Source organism: Lampetra fluviatilis, chromosome 4, assembly GCF_964198595.1.
Source record: "Lampetra fluviatilis chromosome 4, kcLamFluv1.1, whole genome shotgun sequence".
Taxonomy (NCBI): Eukaryota; Metazoa; Chordata; class Hyperoartia; order Petromyzontiformes; family Petromyzontidae; genus Lampetra; species Lampetra fluviatilis.
The window spans coordinates 23208160-23233763 of record NC_136278.1 but is presented as its reverse complement, the minus strand read 5'-3'; the positions used below and the strand labels follow the sequence as shown (position 1 = coordinate 23233763).

Below are 25604 nucleotides of genomic sequence, written 5' to 3'. Positions count from 1 at the left end.
GCCGGCTGATGGGGGACCGGCTGATGGCATTCTACATCTCCCGAGGTCTGTGTGGATTCGGGAACAGATGTTAAATGATTCCTTGGTAACGTTACGTAAGCGGCCTGTCAAGGGGAGTGGGCGACTCGGTGCGGGCGGCGTGCCGGAAACCGCTCTCCGTGATGGCTTGCTGATGTGGAGGGAAGGGATGCAGGAACGCTGGCATCTGGTTGTACCGGCATCATTGCGGTACGAATTGATTAGGACTCTGCATTGTGACACGCTTTTACATCTGGGGGTGCAGAAGACGCTATTGACGCTGCAGCGAGACTACTATTGGCACGGCATGACGACGGATGTCGTCGGGCACGTTCGCGCGTGTCCCGATTGTGCCCGCCGTAAGCCGCCTAAACATCCATATGTACCGCCGATACAATCCATCCAGGTGTCTCGAGTTAATGAGTTGGTGGCGTTAGATATTTTGGGACCCTTTCCGCCATCCGCTAGGGGAAATAAATATTTGCTGGTAGGGGTGGAGTACCTCTCCCGCTGGCTGGTGGCCTGGCCTTTACCTGACCAGTCAGCGGCGTCTATCACGGACGCCTTTCTTTTTGGGTATGTTATGGACAAAGGGGCGCCGGAGAGGCTCCTTACAGACCAAGGCCAGAAATTTTCCTCCAAATTGTTGGGGGAGGTGTGTGCGGCGCTGGGTACAAAAAAAATACGGACATCTCCCTACCACCCACAAACGGATGGTATGGTGGAACGGCTTAATCGGACCCTGTCCGCCATGTTGTGCCATACGGTTAGTGAAAAACAATCGGATTGGGATTTGCATATCCCTGGGGTGCTTTCAGCGTACCGGATGACGCCGCATGCGGCTACAGGATATTCGCCGTTTTTTCTAATGTACGGTCGTGAAAACGTACCGCCGATTAATGAACAGTTGGGAACCGAGGCGAGGGGACCTGTCAAGCCTCTTCCTGATTACATTCAGGACACCGTTCGCCGAGTCACTGAAGCGCGGGTGGAGGCTCGCATAGCTACGGCCAAAGCCCAGGCTCGGAACGAGCGGTGTGCGCGACGTTCAAAAGGGGAATGCCCTTGGACAACGGGGGACCTGGCCTGGCTCCATTGTCCACAGGTGCGGCCAGGTACCTCTCCTAAATTACATAAGCCATGGCAAGGGCCGGTTCGCCTCATCGAGGTTCCCAACCCACAGTCGGCGCGTGTTCGGTTTGGTTCTCGGCGTTGGTTCGTCCATACATCTCGGTTGAAACCATACGTGGCCCCTCGACCGGATGCGTCATCTCCTGAGGTTGCCTTGCCGGGGTCTGTTGCTGCCGACTCGCCCTTGCCTGTGCCTGCTGACTTTGCTAGAGTGCCTGTCGTGCCTTTCACAGACGAGCCGGCCGTGACGCGGCAGGGGAAAGCGGACCCAGCTCGGGGTGCGCCTACCACGGCTGCGGAACCTTTGAGGCCCGCAGCCCTTCCTACCCTGCCGCGGACACGATTGCGGGACGCCTCTGGTGCTGCGCCTTCAAAAACAGGGGACCGGGACATTGCCAGGCCTCCAATAGCGACAGACGAACTTCAGCCTGTCGCTCTTAAAACCCTGCCACGTTCCCGCTCGGCGGGAGGGCCACCGACCGTCCGGGACGGCCCGGCGACCAGCACCCGCTCGAAATCCCTCACATTTCGTTAATTATTGTGTTGTGTTCTTGTTCTTTCCGTATATTATCGTGTGTTCTGTGTCCTTTTACGTATTCGGTCGTGTTCGCTCGCATTGCTTATTGGAGTTGTGTTCAGCCGAGGTCGGCTGGATTTTCTCTACGGGGGAGGGTGGTGTAATGCGGGCGTAAACGACCTTCCGGAAGTGACGTCATGGGGGGAGGAGTTACGTCACGTGGGGGAGAGGGTAACGGTCTATAAGGGGGGTAACCGGAAGCAGTCGGGAGTGATCGGGGACTGGGAGAAGTGAGAGGCCACGCAGGGCGAAGGGTGAGAGAGAGTGGCGAGGTCGCCACACACCCAAGCCAGGAGGATCGGCACCGTCGGCCAACGGTGACCGACCCGGGGGCAGGAGGAGCAGCGAGGAGGCTGCAGAGAGCAGCGGGTCTGCAAGGGAGGAGTCGGCAGCAGGGGTCTGCACGGCGCGACAGCAGCCTGGGGCTGCAGAGTGTGGGCTACGGGAGCGACAGCAGCCTGGGGCTGCAGGGTGGAGAGTATATAGGGGAGTACTGTGAGGGAAAGAGATCGAACCCAAATAAAGGACACAGGACAGAGAGAAGCGTCCGAGTCTTTTATTACATATGTATGCTGAACTCCTTTCACACCATACGTAGCCAACCATACTAATCGGAGGTGTTGGGAAGGACAACAAACTAAACATAAAAGCAGTTCCAAATAAATTAGTTTCCAATCTAGATGTGAAAGTGCATAGCTCCAGTAGCTTCCTAACATAGGAAGAAAGAGCGTTCCAGACCGCCGCAGAAGTACATCTGAAAGCACGCGATGCGATAGCTGTCTTTGTTCAATGGCTCGCCAAAAGCCGCTGCTGCGAGGATGACCGGAGTTTGTGTGATCATTTATGCTAGCTGACGAGATCAGCAAGGTATTGTGGTTCATTTGTGGCAAGCACTGTGTGTGTAATGAGTTTGACCTTATAATGTATTCGTTGGGCAACCGGAAGCCAATGCAGCTCAGCGAGCACTGGACGGACATGGTCGGATCATGCAGTACCCTTCACGACACGTGCCAGAGAATTTAATACACACTGCAACTTGGTAATGTTTTTTTGCCAGATGTCCCTTCGAGTAGTGAGTTGCAATAATCGAGCATTGTCGATACTATGCTACACACCACCGTGTTGGCTATGTCACGAGTCAATAGTGGCCGAATGTGTCGTAAAGCCCTGATATAAAAATTTCAGGACTTGACTACATTTTGCACGTGGTGATCAAACGACATATTCTGGTCGAGTGTGGTGCCGAGGCTCTTTAGAGGAGTAGAAAACTGAATCATGGAGTCTGTGACCGCTACACCTGATCATCCCATATTTTTTTCGCCTGAACCTGAAAGCTAAACAGCAGAACCTCCGATTTTTCTGGATTAAGTAGCATTACGTATTGTGCAAAACCAAAGTACATCGCTTGCAAGCAATCTTCGAGGTTGCTGAGGCTCGCCATATCAACTTTGACTTTCACTGTGGTGTGCAATTGTGTGTCATCAGCATATCGGTGGAACTTGATGTCACGCGATGAGATGATATTGGCGATGCCATAATTTCATGAATCCTTTCTCTCAGTAGGAAATAACCTATTAAGTTTGATAAAACTATAAAAACCAGGGCTTTATGTTAACACAATGCAAATAATTATCACAACGAACAGACAATAAAGTTTAAATAAGTTTAATTTATATTTGCCAAAACCTCTAGAGTTGACAAGGTTCGAATGATTATTGTATTTTTAGTGAATGTATAATTATTTCGTAAATATATAATCGGCTTACTGTTTGTAAACATGATTTTAAAAAATATATATATATATATAACAAGGACAATGTTTCCACAGCAACATATTTACTGGATTGCATCCTCAACTGGTTATATTCCTCCATTTATCTGAAATATCACACGCAACAAAACTATGTAATTTCATCTGTGACTTGCATTTTAAGTCCCGATGTTATTGTGTCAATGATATATATGCATAGGCCACCGTACTATGACGTTAGACAAATACTATGTAAGTAGAACTTATTTCGCACCTTATGGAGCCAACCGTGCTTATCGGAGATGTGCAGACAAGCATATATAAGGACATATGGAATATATATATATCCTTTATATACGCTTGTAAAGCTTTAATTATCTTTGAAGGTGAAGAACAAATTGCAAAACAGAGGTATTTAATATTAACGTAATTTCCATTCAATATTAACACTGCCCTTTCTTTACCCGGAGGGAGCTTCGAAATTACGCGATGCAGAAATCCATCGTGTTGAGACACGCACATCAAAACTATGATGGCAACTCGAGAAAAACATAAAATATATCAACGGATTTTTACTTAAATTCCACCCAGTGCCTCTCGGTACCCACCAAGGTGGCTTTTGTTGTTGTTGCTAATACGCTGTTTAGTGAAACGCTTACAAAATGTCGGTTAAAGAACCACTGGACAAGTTGTATTGGCAATGATGGTGAGCAGACATCATCATAATTGCTACAGGAAGGCTAATGTTATTGTATCTAATTATCTGAAATATTAATTCAAACCGCCTATGTATTAAAAGTGTGTATATATAGACCTATGGGCAAATAAAGCCAAAATGGATTTATTTCATGTTTCGAACCATGGCAATTTTCGAAGGGCCAAATGACCAATTTACAACTTCTACTGTAAAGTTCCTACTTAATGCCTTAAACATTAGTGTGTGTTCCTTCACAGTTATCAATATTTTTGCAATTAATTTTGTTCCCAGGTGATATATTGGACAATTCCTCGTATACTCTCAGTTCTTGAGATATAGTATTTTTATTTTATGCAGCATTCATAAGAAAGGTTTGTGGGTTAGATCGCGTAAGTATAAATGTGTCATAACCCTCCACCACCTGACACAGCCAATTAGCAAGGGATTTGTCACGTAAACAAAACGCCAATTAGTTACTACTTCAGCCCACTGGTGAGTTGGAGAGTAATTCCACAATATTTACAATTTGAGTACTCAAATTTTGAGTACTCAAATTTTGAGCCCTCATAATAATATTGGTCACGAAAGCCTACGTGTTTATGCAGCAAGTTTACCGGAATAACGTGTTCAGTACACATATGTGTATATGTCGTTTTGGAAAACTCAAGTTAATGATTACAATTATGCCTAACGATGTGCCTCGTCAAAAACGTTGGAAACAGTGCATAATCACCTGCTATGAAATATAGATCATAAACACAGAGACATTGACAATATAATAAAAGCTGCAGAATGCATAAAGAAGCATTGGGGGTCCATGCTTGATTTGAATTACACTGAGCCACAGGAATTGGAACACAAGGATCATAGAACATGGGTGCATTTGGGGCATCAAAAGCGCACTCAAGCAAGATGCATCAATAGAAAAGACAATGGCTGGTGTAGATTAACGAAAGACAGGCAGCCAAAGGAGGGAAAATGCCTCAGAGAATGTGCTTCCTTTACACAAACATAAAAACATTGTACTTTTCTACACATACAAACATCATACTACTATATACCGTCTCCTTGACAGCAAGTAATTAAAGCAGACAATATGCTCAATGTCTGTATGTCATACATTATAGTATTTCATTTGTGGCATACCATCTGATTGCATTAATTGATTTAGCAGTAATTTAATACACACACACATGAAGACTACGATGAGTTTGCAGGCAAGCAAAGTAATACAATCACCTGGAGGGAACTAACTGCTGAAGAAAAGAGAAAACACACTTGTAAGACAATCCTGTACTTCCCTTTTATTGACCAGATGGTTTGAAGGTAATTAGAATTTTAGGGGAACCCTACATTGCTTGTCAGGGAGATGAAAACAGGCAGGCTTGCAATTAAATTCCCCCTATAGTAATGTAATTCCTCCCATAGCTTTCAATCACATATTTTCTGATGGATTAATGTTGCATATGTTATTTCATAATACCTCCATTTGTAAAAACAAAACAAAACCCCTCTGCTTTAGAGGTTTGAGACGTGGCTCATCATAGTGGATTTTCAGTCGGGTGCCGGGGGCAATATGGGTAACAACCGATGTATGTATGTTGAACTTATTTTGCAGTATACATAGCCAACAGGCGCTAACATCAATATATATAAAAGGGAAATTTGTGATTATGTGTGTCTGTTCAAAATGTTTAGCGTACTTCCCGACATGCAACTTGAAATTTGCCATGTGGGAAATTTCCAGACTGTACACCATGCAAAAATTATAAAAATATACTTTTGGGGGGGGGGGGCTCAATAATGCATATTTTTTTGCACGGCAAGTGAGCTGTAACGTCACATCTGTCATGTGACCCGCGCATGTGGAAGCGTAATGCAGTGTAGTGTAGTGGTTAGCACACTGCGCTACGAACCCGGCGAGCCGAGTTCGATTCCCGCTCACGGCCACCACCGCTCACGCTCACGGCCACCACTGGTGACGATTATTTGAACCGGTCCTAGGCCTCCCCTAGGTCGACTCAGCCTCAAACGAGTAATTGGTGTGGTGTGTGAACATCGCCACTGGGGAGACATAGGCGGCCGGGTGTGGTGAATCCAAGTCCCGGGCAAAGCCGGGTAGTAAAGCTAGTTTCAAATAAAATACAGTATACCAATACATACACATCCAAATTGTTTTAAAAAATACATGACCAAAGATACCCAGACTATTAACATTGTCCCTGATATTTTATGCACGCAGCATGATACTATCATACATCTTATTTTAGTTGAATACTCTTTCATAATTCCCAGGAAGTTGTTCATATTCCCAATGTTAATATGACTGCTTATTCTTCATTTTGTGTATTGGCTTCTTACCTGCGTAATGGCAGGGTGCCACCTGTCGACCTGGAAGGGTAATCACGGGTGTGGACAAGGTTATGTAAGAACTAATCAGAAGGGGGGCATATGTGGGTTAAAGGTAAAAGGCGGGGTTAGTCGGGAAGCTCCGGGAACCTGCTCGAAAGTTCTGGAAGGGGGCCTGGCTAGAGGTGGGGCCTGGCCACGCAGAGAGGTATGGAACCGAGGGTTCAGGGTTGTTGCGGAGTCCCGGGTCCTGGCTGCGCTGCTGCACGCCGTCATCTCTCTCCGTCGTCCGGCTGGATAGAAAATCCTCTGCACGGCTCCCATCGCCATGATCGTCACACTAGTCAGTTAGCTGTGTGGTTGGATTCATAATATAGGTTTTTGGGTCAGAAAAAAAAACTATATTATGAATAATATTGGTCGCGAAAGCCTATGTGTGGTTGGATGTAGGCCAGTGGTTCTTTACCTTGTTGGAGGTACTGAACCCCACCAGTTTCATATGCGCATTCACTGAACCCTTCTTAATTGGAAAAATTAAATGTGATTTTTTCAAATTCAAAACATAGGTATATGTTTTACTGGTGCACAAAATGAACCGTGCATCAACATCACTGTGTTCAAAGAACAAAACCAGCAAAACATGATTTTCACACAAAAACATAATAATGAAAACTTACTGCAAATCAGTGTGACTTCTGCTGCTGCCTTTCAGAGACCAGTTCAGAAATGCGCGGCTTCACCTTGGCAAGTGCCACTCTCATGTCATTTTAGCAACAAAGTCTGTTCCTTTTCTTCGTTTGTATGTCCAGCATCCTCGAAAAGGATTTCTCGCAAAGATATGTTGTAACAAACGGTATAAACATCTCCAGGGCTTTCTTAGCAATAACAGGGTACGTTACAATTTGTTGACACCAAAACGTTGAGAGCATTGTTGTTCTGAAGAGTTGCTGTTGAACCTGGCTCTGCTGAATTTCAATTATTTCGTCGAGGTATTCATCATTGACATCTGCTGTCTCAACACTAAACGTGAACGGCTGTCTCACCCATTCAGGATATGACTCTCTTGTAGGGAAGTATCCGTCGAGAGACTTTTCAAGCTCATATAAGTGCGTGGCAATGGCTTGCTTCAGTTCCGCGGGTACAGAAATGTCTCCGATTCCAGATACATCTTCGATCTTACTTACATAGTCGTCCAGTAGGGGAAAGTTTGCGAAGTTATCGTTCTCTGTTCGTCGTTTCCATAACGGTAACTTTTTTTGAAAAGCCTGACTCCACAGCCCTGCATCTGCTGATTGAGATGATTGAGAGCTGTGAAGATATCAGCCATGTACGCTAAAATGAGAATGAACTCAGCATTTTTGAAGCAATCTGCATGACAATGTTGGTGCTCTTGCAAAAACAGGGCTAATTCCACACGCATGGCAAAAACACGATTCAGCACCTGTCCCCGGGATAACCACCGAACGTTAGAATGGTACAGAAGTACCTCGAATTCAGAGCCCATTTCTTTACACAGCTCACTGAAGATGCAGTGCCTCAGAGCAATATTTCGCACATAGTTTTCCACTACAATTTGTAATACTTCTGTCAGTTTTGGAGGCAAGGTTTTTGTTGCCAACGCATGCCTGTGCAGAATACAATGCGTAACAATGATGTGTTGTGCATCGGCTTTCACTAGCGCACCAAAACCAGACTTTCTTCCTAGCATGACTGGAGCTCCTTCCGAACAAACTGCAGAAACCATATCCCACGAAAGATTGTTGTCTTTGAAGAAGTCATCCACAAGTTTCTTCACATCGGCTGCCTTAGTTGTTACTGTAAGAGGCTTACAAAATAAAATATCTTCCTTTATCACGTCGTCTTTCACATAGCGCACGAATACAGCAAGCTGGCTTAGATTGGAAACGTCTGTGGTCTCGTCGAGTTGCAGGCTGAATTTTGCCGGGCTTGAAATCAGATCTGCAACTAGAGCCAAGATGTCTTTGCTCATGTCCTCTATTCTGTCGCTGATGGTGTCATTTGAAAGAGGAATTTGGGATAACTTAACTTCAGCCGCTTTTCCCAGCATGATATTCGCCATCTTCAACACAGCTGGTTTTATGAGTGTTTCACCAATGGTGTGTGGTTTGCCCTGCTTTGCGATCAGGTAAGCAACTTGGTACGATGCTGTGAGGATCGGTTTGTTGATAGGTACAAAGCCGAGAACAGGCAGAGTAGCCTTTTCATCGAATCTGGCTCTCTTCACCTTGAATTCAGCGAGCGTTGTGTTCTTGTATTCCCCATCTCCATGCAGCTTAAGGAAGTGTTTCCTTAGTTTTGCCGGTGCTAGACTAGAATTGCTCAACTTGGCATTGCAAATCGTGCAGTTAGGACGCTGACTCCCATCACGTTCCGTTATACATGTGAATCCATATTGTACATATTCGTCCGACCACTTTCTTTTTTTGCTCGACATAGTTAGTATGAAGGGATTCAAATATTAAGAAAGAAATCACACGACGTACCATCACGACAGTCACAAGTCGACTACCGAGCGCACCAAATTCCCTGCAGCACAGATAGGCCAAGCGATGTAGCGTGATCACTTGCAGCCAATGATGGCCAAGCCGGACGTGTCATCACGAATCATATGAGTCGGGTGTGTGTCTTAACCTCTGCCGAACCCCTGAGACTGACTCACCGAACCCCTGGGATTCGATCGAACCCAGGTTAAGAACCACTGATGTAGGCGATGGGGCTATGTAGAGAGGTTGGCTGTGCGTAGCTAAAGTAGAGACGTATATATATATTACCCAGTGGTGTGCCCAGTAAGAGGAGACATAAATATACGTATCGGCCTAGGTTGTGCCCGGTGTGAGAATAAATAAGAAGAAGCCCTCGACATGACGTGTCTCGGAAGTCACTCATTACACATGTATTAAACAACAAAAAATGGCTACTACTTTGAGAAACATTAACCCTGAGGGATTTACGGGTGCTTAGTCTGGAGACATGTAACCACTGCCAGCTTTGTTGTGAAAGCATTTGACTGACAGCCTTCCACTTGCCTGAAAAACACGGTCTTCAAGATTCTAAGCGATCCTAATTTCGATGATGATTTAATGGGTGATTCTGTAAAAAAAGATAAAGGTGTTGCCCTGCAATTGCTTCTTAGAGCACTTCTGACAGAAGGGCCCCCATTAGAGAGAGAGAGCTTTGGAGAGGTCCTCTAGAGGGTTTTGTTGGTCTACTCTTCCACAATGGCCAGACATCTTGCAAGAGTGAGTAAGCACAGTATGACGTCAAATTATCAGTTGTGCTGCATTCGCTGTGGGGCCCATTTCATATTTACACCACACACACTGGCACTTTCTGGAATGTGAGAGAGATGCTTTTAAAGCCATCTGGGACCAGGTGGAAGCTTGATACACAATGACACAAGTACAGTGTGTACTTATCATTCATAAAGTGGTATTTTCAATGAAAAGAACCAAAAGATCAACAGAATATACTGCTTTGAATCAGTCCAGGCAGCATGAATAGGAACAATCAAAAACAGAAAATGCATCAGATGCACAGCATAGGATATTGTGTCGAGGATGCAACGCTGCTGGCCATGTCATTATTCTAAAGGGGTTTTAATGAAATTTAATGATAGAGACCTTTTGGTTGAATAGTTGTCCTGTCATTCAATTTCCCAAACTGTCCCAATCGAGTACGATTGTCAAAACCAACATGCAGGCAATTGCTGAAAGTAACGCATTGCTGCACCACTTAAATATGTGGTCTTAGACAAGATATCATGCTTTTGCATGTCACTGAATTATTGTTCAAGGGTAAATGCACGAACCCCCCCTCCCCAATGCTGCACTGATGGAACGGGAAAATAAACCCTGGAAATGCTGAGATGACGTAAACTAAAATTACATCAAACTACGCTCTACTAGTTTGATTATAACAGGAAATCTACGGGTAACATGAGCTTTCATGTAAAATGTGGGGATTATTGGCATAAGCCATCCAATTCAAGTGATTTTCTTTTACATTTTAGTTTACGAAGTCTAATTCAATGAATACACACATTACCGGTCCTGCCCATAGCAAATTCCAAACATAGAACATGGTGATACATTAAACTGGTGTGCCTACTAATCACAACGCCACTGCATGACTTCAACAAGCAACCCATTCATCGTGTGACAGATAATGATGATTTTTGCACTGCCATGATTTCTGTGCTGCCATGCAATGGGTCCGTGCCTTCAAAGGATTTCCATTATCAACTCAGATCTCCAGTATATTTGCTGTGTGAGGACACTGAGACTGTGCATGGAACGTTCTGTCTGTGTAGCTATCGTACCTGCGCATTCTTTAAAACACATTTGTAACGTGCGACATAAAGTTGATGGGGTATTTCTTATTCGTTCTGCGCTTTCCCCTCTTTAAACAATTCGTCACCATTCGTATAATTAGCCATGCTCAATCCACGACTAGATTATGGCCTGCCCACCTCACCACCGTGAACCCTGACGATCCTGCAATGCCACACTTATGATATACCACCAGCCATCTCGCTCATACACATGAGCTGATGTCATCAATCCATTGCCATGGTGGGTCATACTTGTGGGTGTGTTTTCTCCTTTGGCTGGCATTCCATAGCCAGTCTTGTCCATATGCTATCATACCTTCTAGCTGTGTATCCTGCCCAAGCCCACTTGTTACATTCGTTAAGAATCAATATGATGGCTCTCTAATGTGTGTTTATTCTTTTATCCGTGTGTTCTTCTTTCTATCTGCTTATTTGAATTCCCAGCTTGCATCTATCCATGCGTCTTTGCAAACATTGTAGGTTTTGTTCCATTTGTCCAATCAGATATAGCATGACAGGTTATTGTGCGCTGATACAATTACATTTCCACAAATACGTGCGTTAGCGTGTAGAGTAGATGACATAGCTTTACTATAATATCAGATCTCATTTACAAAGATATATAACAGTAATATGTCTATTTGAAAATATCTGCTGCCTTTTAATGTTGATATTTGGGATTTTTGTTTTCTCCTCAATATGTTCATGTTAAGGATTTTAAGCTGATCAATGCAGCATCTGCGGTGAACACAATATAGCACTCCACTGTTGTCCAGAACAGGGACAATATGTCTATTTGTTTATCATGCTACATTTTAAACAACACACAGAATTGCAATACGTGGTTTGGAAAATGTATATAGAACTGAGCATCTGACACACAGGCACACACAAAGAGTGCAGTGTTCTACTGCACAATATACATATCAATGAGTATTATTTCGTTCTCTGATGGAATTAGGACAATGTATTGCCTGCAGCTATTTGCATGTTTTTATTTGTTTCTTCTGAACTTAGGGCTGACTATAAGAACAAGTGATCGGTTTGGGAAAAGCCCTGCCATATGGTTCTGTGTATAAATTTAGAATGAATTGGTCTCTAATTAAAAGCTTAAAATGTTGTCACTATGTATAAGCCCTGCAGAGATCACCCATGGACCATGGGAATATCAAAATAGACAGCCACGAGGCCAAACTTTCACAGTTATTTATCGTTATTATACGACAATGAGAAAAGTTCAAGAAATGTGTATATATTAACATATACAGTATGGAGTATTTGGCTGCTATCCATTTCCACGTAATAAGCCACTTTGTTGAGCTATCATTTGTGACCAGGTCGCTTCTGAAAAAGAGATATATGGCTCAGTTGGCCTTACCTGGTACAAATAAAAAAGTTTAGTTTACAGGTAATGATCCAATTACACATTTTAAAAAATCCACTTTTAGTGATTTTTTCCAAAGTCCCAAAAACTGAAAACAATAAGACCATTTGAAAGTTGAAACATTTAAGGGTGGCACGCTGGTAGCACTTGTGCATCGCAGAAAGTAGAATTCCTGATTCGGGTACTTTTCTGCATGGAGTCTGCATGTTCTCCCCCTCAACCCGTGTTCTGCATGGGTTTTCTCCAGGCTCCCCAGTTTCCTCCCGTAACAAACAAAAAAATATGACGTAACTGGCATTGGCCAAATATCCCTATGCTGAAAAATGACAAGCAACGTACTCAATTGGGATTGTGAAAACTTGGCAGGACCCTCCCGAAAAAAGAGTCGTGAGACGGAGGCTTTCCTGGGTAAACAAGTATAACGATAAACAATAACATTAAATTAAGATACATAATAAATGTTGTTTTTAGCAGTTATGAACGTAAAAATTGTTGTTGTTTAAATTCGCATCTGCATGTTTTTTTTAAATCGATTAAAAACACAAAACCATTGACTTTTTGTTTGTAGTATCTTGACAGCGTTATGTAAAAAAAGGTTTAAATTCACAGTGTGATCATTAGTGCCTTGCGTACAAATGTAAACAACGGAGTATTAAATACATAGATATAACCACATCATTATTTGACCTCTTGACGCAAAGTGTGAAGCCACGATCCCGTTGTGTTTTCACATCCAACAATGAGAACAGCTGATATTCCTAAGATAAAATATAAGTAAAACATAATCCAGCCGTCCTTGCTGAGTGCTTACTGTTGAGCAGCACCAACATGCACATCGATATATAGCTTCATACTCCTTTTGTTGTAGATATTTAACACTATCTTCCATGAGGCAGATTTGGTTGGTACATTAATCTGGGTGAGATGCTTATTCGTCTGGGTATACTGCTACCCTAAAACTATGGTCGGGAAATTTAACTGGAATATGATTTAAATTGTATTTAATTAATTGTATTCTTACCACACAATTGAAATGTGTATTCACATGCTCACGCATTTATCTGACATAGGTAATATGCATTCGAGTCATCCTTCTTACTCAATAAATAGATATCAGTTTAGTATTAACCCTTGTTTTTTTTTTCGAGCCCAACATTATAAATGTCTTCTAAATTATACATATATAAACGTTCATATGCATTATAACATCTCATTGTTACTATACTTTGATCATATTGTTCAATTAAATAAGCTTGCATGTAGACGCATTACATTTGTATTATGTAACATTGAGGAGGCGGAATATCTTAATTTGTATTTAAATATTCACATGAATCACATTTCCAAGTCCAACATACAGTTTATTTTTGGTTCCAATCAAAATGTATTTCGAAACAACACTCCCAATTGCTTTGTAGAGGAATAGAAAGATGTCATTTCCCAGCTGACAAACAGCAATGAAAGTTGGGTATAATTACACTTTTCACAGGAGACTATTGGGTTACTTGTGACCATAAGTGAAGTAAATAGGTGGAACTAATGACAGGAAAAGTACAACTAATTAATTCAAATTTCACCAACGCGATAAGCGTGGAATCTCTAAAGGCTCATTTTCTTGGCACTGCATTGCAAAGAGACATTATGGCCATTAAATATCCCGAAAATATTATTTTATCTCAATCATCATAAGTTATACTGGTTCCACTTAGATATACAGCAATAGGAGTGTTATTGCAATATTGTCTGGTTATTATTTGCTTTTACCATGAATGATTAACAATAATTAGGAGTAAATCTTGACTTAGAGCTTTTGTGACCTCAGGAATTCATATTCTTTGGGTCTTTCTGTAAAGTTACGTAGATAGGTTAAAATAAAATAATGCTCTTTTTTGTTATTTTCTTTCAACCTATCCACGTGACTCTTACCGAAAGATCGAAAGAATAATAATTAGGAGTATTGGTGTCGGCACAATGAAAATGTGTCAATCAATTTACACTTGTAATTGTAGATAAAAGCTAAAGGTTTTTTTTAAACCTCAGTGGTGCTCCCGTGGAAATCTCTCACAGTAGCATACACAATTAACACATGTTTGAAAATGTGAGAGATAATTCCATGGAGTAACACAGGAATAAGAGGAAGAGTAATGCCTCCAACACAATTAAGTATACAACGATAAGCACTTTTCAGATATGGTCCAAGGATAAGGATCACCTTCAGAAATCTGCGTTAAAGTGTTTCAAACGGACTTAACTCAATGTGATGCGTTCCCCATGTGAATGGGAACAAGTGTTGCATTTTCAAGAGACTGTCGTTATTATCAGCAGATTCGAATGTGAAGTGGATGGAGTGTGGTAATGCCGGAGGGATTTGAGGGTCATTTTTAGATGCCCTTGCTTTTCCCGATAAAATATAGTTTTTGACAAGGGTCGTAATAAGAGGTGATCATGGAAATAAATGAAAATACTTTCTAAAATAGTTTTATATAAAACAAATGTGGGGCTGTCCTGAAATGTGGAGTGGCCATGGGATAGTATATGATCATAGTAAAAAAAAAATTGTAACATGCACGATATTTCACACCAAAATGACAGGGGCCTTTACATGTCTCTTAAAAGTCCACGTATATTGAACGGTGCTGCGAATTTGCAGTGGGATGACAGCGTTCCAGACGGAAGAAGGTGCCACGGAGAAACGATGGCTGGCAGTAACGTTTTTGGTCCTTGGTATGGAAAGGAGGTTGTGAGTCGCGCTGCTGCAGAGAGTCCTATGGGCCGTCCATAAATGACGTCACGCGATATTGGACGATTTTTGACCCCCCCCCACCCCCTAGTCACACGGCGTCACAAAAAGTCAAACCCCCCCTCAAATATGACGTTACAAAGCTCTGCCCCCCCAAATAAAACATGCTTCAAATCGGTTTAAACTATTGTCATGGTAGTGCGTATTTAATGCGGCGCTGCACTCTGATGTTGTAGGAAAAAACATTTATTTAAAAGTATATTTAATCAAGTAGAACTTGTCTATATTTATTTAAAGTTGCGCATTTTGATGTGACGTCAAATTTCTAAATCCCCCCCCTCGTCACACATCGTCACAAATGTCTGACGCCCCCCCTCCCCCCTAGGTGCGTGACATCATTTATGAACGGCCCCCTACCGTGAGCTGCAATGCAGGGTAACGGTTGGACGACCGAACGTAGTGGCGTGGTGGCTCAGGCGGAGGAGGCATGCAGCGGTGTGAGTGTGTGAGTGTGCGCACGGGTCGTAGACGCGAGGCATGTTGTTGGGTTTGTCTACTGGGTTCATGAGCTAACTGTTGTCTCTTAGTTGTGTGCTCACTTTAAAACATATAACCGTTATTCGAGACGGTCTCGGGTTTTTTTGGCCAATTAGCACGGTTGTCTACGTACGGTGTGAATTAAGTTCAACATACACACATACATAAAAATGTGTTTTGAAGATTATTTACATGAATTAATACATTAACCCGTGTTAAATGCTTGACTAGGATAGAGAGTCCCAATTGCCTAAAGATATTACCAAACACTTAAAACAAATTCAGGTAACCTTTCATTTATGAACGTACTGTTTGTGACATTTCACATTAAAGCAATTGGCAAATTATGGACACTTTTCAACTAACGATATTTAAAATTCGCATGAATTAACTTTTACATGGCACACGCCATGAGATCAACAACAAAAATCTCCTGGGAGGCTGCGTCATCCATCTGAGAAAGGGTCACGGTGTCCCTCCAGTTCAACAGTAACGCCTCCATATCACATTTCCAGTCATTCCAACGTGCATATCTTTTGGTGAGTTCCCTAAAAATGATACTTACTTTTGTTTTAAATTATATATTATTCAATAGTTAGAATATTTATATATTTGTATTAACATTATTGTATTGTGAAAAGTGATGTCGATGTATATATTTAGGTTATGAATGTAGTTGGAACGACTATACAAAACGCATCCCTATTTTTTTTATTCATGGGAAAAGCCATTCCGATTTACGAAATTTAGTTTATCGAGGGATACCTGTAATTCAACATGGCATGACCACCCTTAACACGAGTGGGTAGCTCCCTTTTAATTAACAAAAAAAAATCTAAAGTTTTATTTATTTCTTCCCCTGCTATTCATTATATTTTATTTGCAAATGGTGAAAATAATTCTGTTTATTTATTGCACACTTTAGTGTATTTTCATTTGTGGCTGGGAGAAATATGATGGCATTATTCATTCTTCGAATCCAACATACGGGTATTGGGTGCAGGTGCAGTATTATAAGCTCATGTTCTTGAAAAATGTTCCACCCATTGAGCAAATGGCCTTAGCACAAGATGGCACATCCCATGAAATAAGGGCGGAATTGAGTCCTTCACGATGCATGAATGTGTAATGGTATTTTTAATCTCATTCCGACCAGCCTTCTGAAAAAATCCTGCTAGTTTGAAAGAGCTATATCATCAGGAACATGCCAGGAAAAACGCTTAATTGGAGACAATTCATGACCACCCTATGATCGCATGCATATGTTTACGAGCTGAACTTGTCACAATTGTAGTAAAACAATTAGTAGCAAGTGCATGAAGATAACCCATGCTCGATTCATCTTCTCATAGAGCTAGGACAAAGAACTGACATAAGGGAAAAAAGTAAAATTCTGTTGGCTCAGCAATTAAGATTTAGCAAATCATTAAAACGTAGTTTTTTGTTGTAGAAAACCCATAAGCCAGCATAATGTAGACCATGAACATGAAGAGCATGAGCATGGCATCCATAATATAATTTAATAATAAAAATGGATACATGCAGAACACTTCTACTGCTAGGGATTTAAATGATAACCTTTCCAACTATGAAGAGCATCACATCTCATACAGTGGAACCCACAAATAACCTGACTCTTGAAATGAGTGAACATCCTTTTCCAAACCAGTTTAAATCATGTCTAGAAAACAGTTCCCATTAAAATATAATAATATGTTGGTGTATATAAATATGAGTTAATTTTTACGTATTTATATTATTTCAATATTTTAGGCATAATGTGGAGATGAACCACCTAAAATGCATTTGTATATTTACAACACACAAATGAATTTGAAATTCATACTCTCTAACTATGTCGAATACATCTCTTGAGGATCTAAGATATGTAGTAGGAGACCATTGTATTACCGAAAGGAATTCTCTAGACTCGAGGCATAAGAATACGTGATTTATTTATATATGTTCAGATGGTATGGAGAATATATCATCAACTGGCCTATACATTGTTTTGAATTATGTACGTATAATAATTAATACATGATCTTATAACAATGTGGGGTCAATGCGGGCTGGGGAAGGACACAGTTTGTCTTGTCTCTCGCTGGGTACCGAGCTGGTATAGGTACCCCTATTCACGATAGCTCCTCAGACCATAGGGCTCCCAGACCTCCTCGATACAGCAATATTATACTCCTCTGATGAAGAAGACAGTGGAACACGTCCAGGAAGGAGATGGCGTGATGAAATTGGTCAATGTACATGTGTTAGTTGAATGCGAGAGATCGCAGGATTGTGAAAGTTGGCAGCTGCCTTGGGAGGACCTTCATTCAGCAGTGTATTGCCCAAGGCTTGTCACGATGAAGATGCTATCAATAGTTTAACAACACGTTAATTTTGACAGTCTATAAAGTGTGATAAAATTCAATACCAAATTTGTGCTATTCCTTTGGAAAATTCTGATTTCTATTTGAAAACAGTCCAATAACAAAACAAATCCCCCCTAGATCATGTCAGCCCAAGGCAGATGGGTATCATGCTCCACTAAGTTAAGCTAGCAGCAGGAGGCCACGTACTTACTGACATGGCTCTCCATTCTCACACTTGGGTGGTCGTCATTCGAACGAGTTCGGCCATTTCAATGGAGCATTACAGCAATAAGACTGTCTTTAAGTTCGGCATGAAGTCATGCTTTCTCTCTTTCCAGGCTGGTGATGAGTGACATAACGATGATTTATTCTACATTGACTAAATACAGCAGCAGTAATGCATTTGCGTGTATTTTTAAACTCAGTATATACTACCATTGCCATCCTATTTTTTTACATGTACCATTTATATCGTAATGGCATGCATACGAGAGGAGATGGAGCGATGAAATTGGCCGGTGTGCAGGTGCGAAGTGGATAATTGCATAGCAAGATCACGACTTCTGGAGGCCTTCATCCAGCAGTGGATTGACCAAGGCTGATGATGATGAAATTATATTGATTGCGTGTGGCATAAATTTGTATTAAAGTAAATTTTTTTAGTCATACAATACTGCATTAGCCGTATGTGAATGTGAAATACGTATACGATGCATCGTGAGTATAATTACTAATTACATTATCATGGGGGAGAAGCCATAAAGACCATAATTTTGCCGAAGCATCTGTTACAGAATTTGAACACTGAAATGTGTAATACAAGATATTATGTATTAAAAAAACACATTACAAGGTCTTTGTGAAAGTCAACATTGTTTTCTATTGCACTTTGCAAATGTATGACAAATGAGTAATGGCAGGGTACAATTGTATGAGCAGTGGTAATTGTAATTCCAGAACCGAGAGTGGATAATTTCCTCCCGTGGCTAATATAAATATTGGTCAGTAAACATTTTTGGAAGGCAAACTATTGGTGATTTTCAGTTTGAGACCCAGCAGATCTCTCGCTTTTAACACCGCACATTCTAATCCAGTGCCCCTGTTGCAGTGGATTGTCACAGAAAAAAAAAGCAAACTAAAATCCTCATGTAAACATTTCAAAAATCATTATGTTCCATACGAAATCAATTATTTTAATGGTTCACTTCACGTAATCACGTCGATTATTAATATTTATATACATGCATTGTATAAACGAAGTGGACCTACATTTTGCTAACTGGTCAATTCCAAACATCTAGCAGTTGTATACAAGTACAATACAAACACATCTACAGGGTAAGTCAAAGAATCCAAACCCAGACTTGAGCAGAGGGGCATACATGCGTTCAAAGGGCATTGGTCTGAGTGTTTTGTACAAATCGGTGAGCGTAGTTCAGCCGAAATTTCGGTGCACAGATGCAATATATGGATTCATGCTGTAAACAGCAAAAAAACACGTTCAGGTACACCCCTCCCCCACCTATCTACCAAGCCAGCCACACAAACTTGAAAGACGCGCACAATGCATACAAATGTTCAACTGCTGGTTATGCCCTCAAAGTGTCATTCAAACTAAGCGATGCATGTAAATATTGTGACTTGTTAGTTTGGAAATACCCCCCCCCCCGCCCCACCCAAAATAAATATGTGAATAACCATCATAAGAATCACAGCAGATGCTTAGAGGCAGAAAATATGATGACATAAAGGCATTGTCATTGGTTGTATTGAAAAATAAATTTGATGTATCACAACTGTTAACATATATCTGTTGTTTGGCACGTTATTTGACTTTGCACCTTAATTGTTTATCTTCATTAATTTTAAGTTCATATATGATTAGGTTTTTCCTTGTTCATGTATTTTACCATTACACTGTATTCATCCCAGGTCTTAAGATTTGATAACACTAATAAAATAAACAGTTCTACGCATTCCACCACTTGTATGTAGGATTGCTCAAAATGATATATATACATAATATTTGCTGTAATAATTCTGTAACTCGAATTCATGTGATAGGGAATATAACATTTAAACTACAGTTTTGGTTTTTTCTGGTTGCATTTTTTATTATTCAACCACTGCACATATGTTTACAACTATTATATGCACAGATTGTGCAAGCAAAATTTCTCTCAATTTCATGCTGTGCTCAGTTTATGGCTCCATGGATAGCTGAATCCCATTATCTATACATATTGGTGTTTAAAGTTTAAGCTGGAGGATTACATTTTTTGTAACATTCCCGTTTGAATAAAGAAATGGAAATGCATGCTCGTATACAATGCAAAGTGTGATATTAAAACTTTTCTAAAAATACTTGTGTGTTTGTGGTCTAAAACATGGCAAAATAAATCAAATTCTTCAAGTTAATTGTATTGCCCTTTTTGAAGAGAATAATGTTTAATACCTCATTCCATTTTCAGCGGGATGTACATTATCGGCATTATAGACTCCAAAGTTTCCATGATTAGAAGCTTAATGGCAGGCTTAAGTCGAGTAAATTGCAGTAGAAAGACGTTGAAGTGTAGCAGTTTTTGCTACTGCAATACCAGCCTTAAAGGGCAGGGTAATCGTAATGCTTTTCATTGTGTTCTGTCGCGCTTCTCATGAATGACCTACCTGTGAATGACCAGAAGTTGATCCGAAAATGGAGCTCAAGTGGCTGGCAAATTGTATTCATAAACTCACGAGGTTGCAAAATGTAAAAAAAACTAATTTCTCGTCGTTCTCACACCACATTCCACCACCTGGCTCGTCTCTCCACAGTCTGGGCAACACTGCTGTTGATGGGCGTGTCCCAGTGTAGTCGAGCTGCAGGGCAGTAGGCGAGGGCTAAACACAATCAGCAGAGACTGATCTTGTACATGAATGCTAACTCTGAGTGAACACTTCATCCGAGAAATCCAACACACCTGTTTCACAAGCAATCTCTATTTGTATTGGAAGTATTAGTGACATACATTTAAATATAAAAACAATTGAAATACAGGGGAAGCTGATTTTGTGATAGTCATCATTGTGAAATTTGATATCACATCGGGAAAGTTGATATCTTGAAAATGGATGCGGCAGCAACCTTGGGAGACGTTGAGCAGCTGAGTCTATTGCCAGGGATATGCGGCACGGGGTTAATGCTGTGTGGCTGTGCACCCTGCTGCTAAGTAGCAGCACAACACTCACCTTCATACAGCAGCTTGAATCCCTGGGCACTGACGGCAAAGTCACTGGAGAGATGCAGGCTGAGCTGAGGTCCTGAGCTTGTGATCGGGGGTGGCTCCAAGAACCCTGTTAATCTGTTGAGGTAGGAGATATATTTTTCATTGTAAAAAAAAAGGACATTATCGCAGATTTCAAAATCATGAGGGATTCTGCAATGGCGTAATGGTTATCAGACTGGATTTGAAAACCAGTGGTCACCGGTTCAATCATCCTGCAGTGGAAGCGATTGGCAAGTGTCTTGAATCCCCTTGTCTCTGTCTACCCAGCAGTATAAATGGATACTAAACAGGCTATCAGTAGGCTGAATATGGTGGGGTAAAGTGTGGGTTCTTCCACCTTTTCCGAGCAGCTTGACCATTGCTAAAGAGTAAAATACTCCCTTGAGTAGCTCTCCAAAGATGGTCAGTGCATAGTGAGCTTTCAGATGCGCTTCTGCGGCCGTCTAGAACACTCTTCCTTACGAAATTAGGAAACTACTGGAGCTATAAAATAGTTGTCGTTCACCGCACCTCCGATTTCCACGGATGGCTACTTACAGTGTGAAAGAAGTTCAACATACATGCATAGCTCACTCCAGTGGAGGTCATTCTGCCGACAATGGCGTGTGAAAATAATTACTGCTATATATCATAAACATAACCACGTGTAAAGCACAGAAAGTTCATCACATTTTGTGAATAAACTTCATTAATCCGTTACACTCACACAAGCCAGTGTTTGCCTTGATGGTCATGAATGATTAAGTTGTGCATGATTGTGATTATATTACTTAACATATCACACTTAAACAAAGTTCAGCATGTATGTGGTGAATAACCTTTGAAAGTGATTGTGTTCTCTCTTTCAGAATATAGTTTTCTTAAGAATATATAGAAACAATATATATTTGTTTTTCTAAATAGCTATTCCTTTTATAAGAGAGACAAACGTTCAGTCACTTTTAAACCAGGTAAAATATTACCATATTGCTTTAATTGCTGCAATTATACAGGGTGTTCATTAATCAAGGACCCGATTTGAAATCGCTATATCTCTGCAACCACGAACCGACCATGAATGAACCTCTTACCACTTGAGAGGGCGGGGCATAGAGAGGGCGGGGCATAGAGAGGGCGGGGCATAGAGTTTCACATGATTACCGCTAGATGCCTCTCCCAGCGCACAAACAGCCCCTAGCCTCAGTCGTTCGCAAGACACACTGCCTCAACGTTGGATGGGTCGCACGGGACCCCAAGACTTGGCGCTACACTCTTGGCCCCCAAATTCCCCAGACATCACACCCTGCGACTTTTTCTTGTGGAGATACGTCAAAGACCGTGTTATTGTGCCACCATTAGCGACTAATCTGGATGACGTCAAAAACAGAATCACAGCAGCGGTGACTTCAGTGGAAGAAGACACTTTGAGCGGCGTTTGGGACGAATTCAACTATCGCCTCATACATATAAAGTGGAAAAAAAGGTGCTGGGAAAAGTTGGATTTGTGGTTACAAGTGTAAAGTGTTGTGGGAAAGATGTTTACGGTGGTTTGGGTAAACTGAGAGCGAGAGGATTAGAAAGGTGTTTGGATAGAGAAGGGAGATAACAGAAGGAAAGGCAAGGGTACAAAAGTTCACTGTGAAAATATTGGGATTTTCCATATATCGAGTTGGGGATTCATATACACTCTACAGATCTGCACACTATTGCATATTGTAAGCAAGTAGCCTGCTATGATGCAATAATTTCCTGTAATAATTTTAAAATGTGATAAATCTGGTCGTACTTAAATTGACAAATAATGCATCTTTAAAATGCTGTAGTGAACGGAAACAAAATTATATCTAAACTTTGCTGGATTCAGAGATGGATGTTACTGTATAAGATGACTGCATGCACCGACCAATTTAAAATAATAGGTATTACAAATGCATTGTACTTGGATTTTCCGACCCAGTTAACCAATTAAGTAGTGGTATAAGAAGTCATAATATGATTAGTTATATCTTAATATGAAATTTCCCTAATGTTTGATATGCCCTAAAGTCCACAATTGGATGTTCACAAGAATGAACAAAAATGCAATTACATTTTAACATATCAGCCCAGAACTGTGGTAGCAGCTAAGCAATCATAATAAAGATATGAAAATACGTGCATAATTCCAGCTTGACAAATTCATTTTAATTCTGATGAGAACTTTTCAAACTTTCGGATGAGAAACACACTTTCAATTGCATCTGTATTCTACAACAAATATGCACAGCCACAAGTAATTTGAATACTATTTCACACAAAAAAACACTACGGCCATGTTTTTATATATATATAGCATTCATGATTATAATATTGATATGGTGGGTGTCTTTGAAATACATATATAAAAACAGCCAACTTCCAATATTCCATGTTTACGAATTTCGTATTTTGTATTACAGTATATAACTGAGAGCATATTCCTACAATGGAAATAGAAATGTTTGATTGTGAGTGAGAATACATTGTCATCGTGAACTTGAACATGACCACATTTGACCTTATGAGCCAAATGCAAAAAAATGGAGGTGAGATAAACATTGAACTGGCAACTTTGGCTAAGTATGACAAATAAACAGGACCCTGTAATAAGTATAACCCGTAAAAACGAAGTTTTTCACTATAAATCCTTTATATGCGTGGCAGTGAACTTAATATAAAGGATTTAAAAATATATTCGCCTGTGGAGGACGCGGGGATCGATCCCGCGACCTTTGGCATGGGAAGCGAGGGCGCTACCAACTGCGCTACTCCGCCACGGCCTGTGGAGGGGTTACGCTCTGGGCTCTTACGCTGTGCGTTCTATTTGAATATATGTAAAATAATTTTTTTTTTGCCTAAAAAGTGTAAAATATTGGGAATTTTTTTTCACGAACATTAATTGTCTCGCACAACGAGTCTGTGTGGAAAATGTCAGCTCGATTGGATCACGGGAAGTGGGTTAAAAAACGACTGAAAGATTTGCACGGTCGTAAGCAAGCAAGCACGCAAGCAAGCACGCAAGCAAGCAAGCGAACTTAATATAAAGGATTTAAAAATATAACCATACCTCCAACATGTTTATGTGATACTACATTCACAGAGTGTGCATGCACATTTACAAAAAATACCAACATTTGTCAATAACACTGCCCTAAAAAGGAAAATAGATATGATAGGTGACATTGTGGCAGGGTCATTCTTAATTTTTCTATCCACTTCTAGATAACGGCATCTCACGCTGTTGTTATTCCTAGGAGTTATTTTATCAAAACTCTCTGCTACGAAGAACCATTGCCAGAAATATTGCATGTTATTTGCGTTTTCACTTTTAGGGCAATGCTATTCATGAATGTATTTAATTTTTAATTATTTAAACTATAGCTAGCATCATTCAGGTTACAAACAGTAGATAGTACTGAACTACTAGGAAGATATATGTTGAGGATAATCTTGATACATATCCACAGTGTGGGTGTACATGTACGTATGTATGCCACTTAGTTTTACTAGGTGCAAGGAAAGGCAGTATTGAAACACTTTACTTGCAAACGGTGGGCACGGTTGTTATAACGTGTACACGTACAGCCCAGCCCGTCTGTCAATCCACTGCTGGATGAGGGCCTCCTTATGTCATATGGATCATGGGGGTTATTGACCATACTTCAGCACGCTGGCAGGTTGGTGAAGGCGGACATCATTAGGCATGGTCCAATTGTGCAGTAGAACAATGGATTTTGTTCCACTGCCATCTGCAGAAGCCTACAACACCTGTGTTTGTGTATAGTGGTCACCCATCCAAGCACTATCCAGGGACTATCCAGGCTCAATCTTGCTTAGCTTCTGAGATCGGACGAGATCGGACACAGCCTGGTTGATTTGTTCATAGGCAATGGAAAATCCACAATGTTATATACATGGATAAACTTTCAATAACAAATTACATTAAATGTTCAACAGTAGATTAGTAGAGTACAGCTGGATTTAAAGTGAGTTTTGATAACTTTAATACTATTTAATTGCAGTATAGAAATGTGCACAATAAGGAAAATTAGGTGTCGGGTACAACAGTGTACATTGTTAGAATAACAGGTTAGCTCATTGTAAAGGCGTTAATGTTTTTTGAAATTTATTCGACAGTAAACATAAGCATAATACATGTTAATTGAGTTCACTAAATACTAAAATGGATTATCTCAAATATATGATTTCCTTTCAACACACACAAATTACAGTGTGTAGCTTAATATCCTATTAATATGTATATTTATAATCGGGGCTTATTTTCAGCAGGGTCTGTCTGGGTCAGTGAGCCAAAAAATACGTCCACACCCAGCACGCCACATCCAGGAGAGCTCCGGCTTGCTATGGCTGTTGTTACGAGTGATGTGTCTAACCCAGTCTACCAGTGCCCTGGAAAATATTACGTGAGAAATTAAGC

The 25604-nt window shown here is 41.0% G+C and overlaps 1 protein-coding gene across 2 annotated transcripts in view; it reads right to left on the bottom strand.

Annotated features, from left to right (window-relative positions):
- The window catches only part of LOC144931684 (CUB and sushi domain-containing protein 3-like), a 454944-nt gene that overhangs the window by 351614 nt on the left and 77726 nt on the right, over window positions 1-25604 (bottom strand). For both annotated transcript variants that reach the window (XM_078855833.1, XM_078855834.1), the window contains exon 3: window positions 21132-21244. In XM_078855833.1, coding sequence (XP_078711959.1) covers window positions 21132-21244 — 113 coding nt within the window. The remainder of the gene's footprint in view (window positions 1-21131; window positions 21245-25604) is intronic.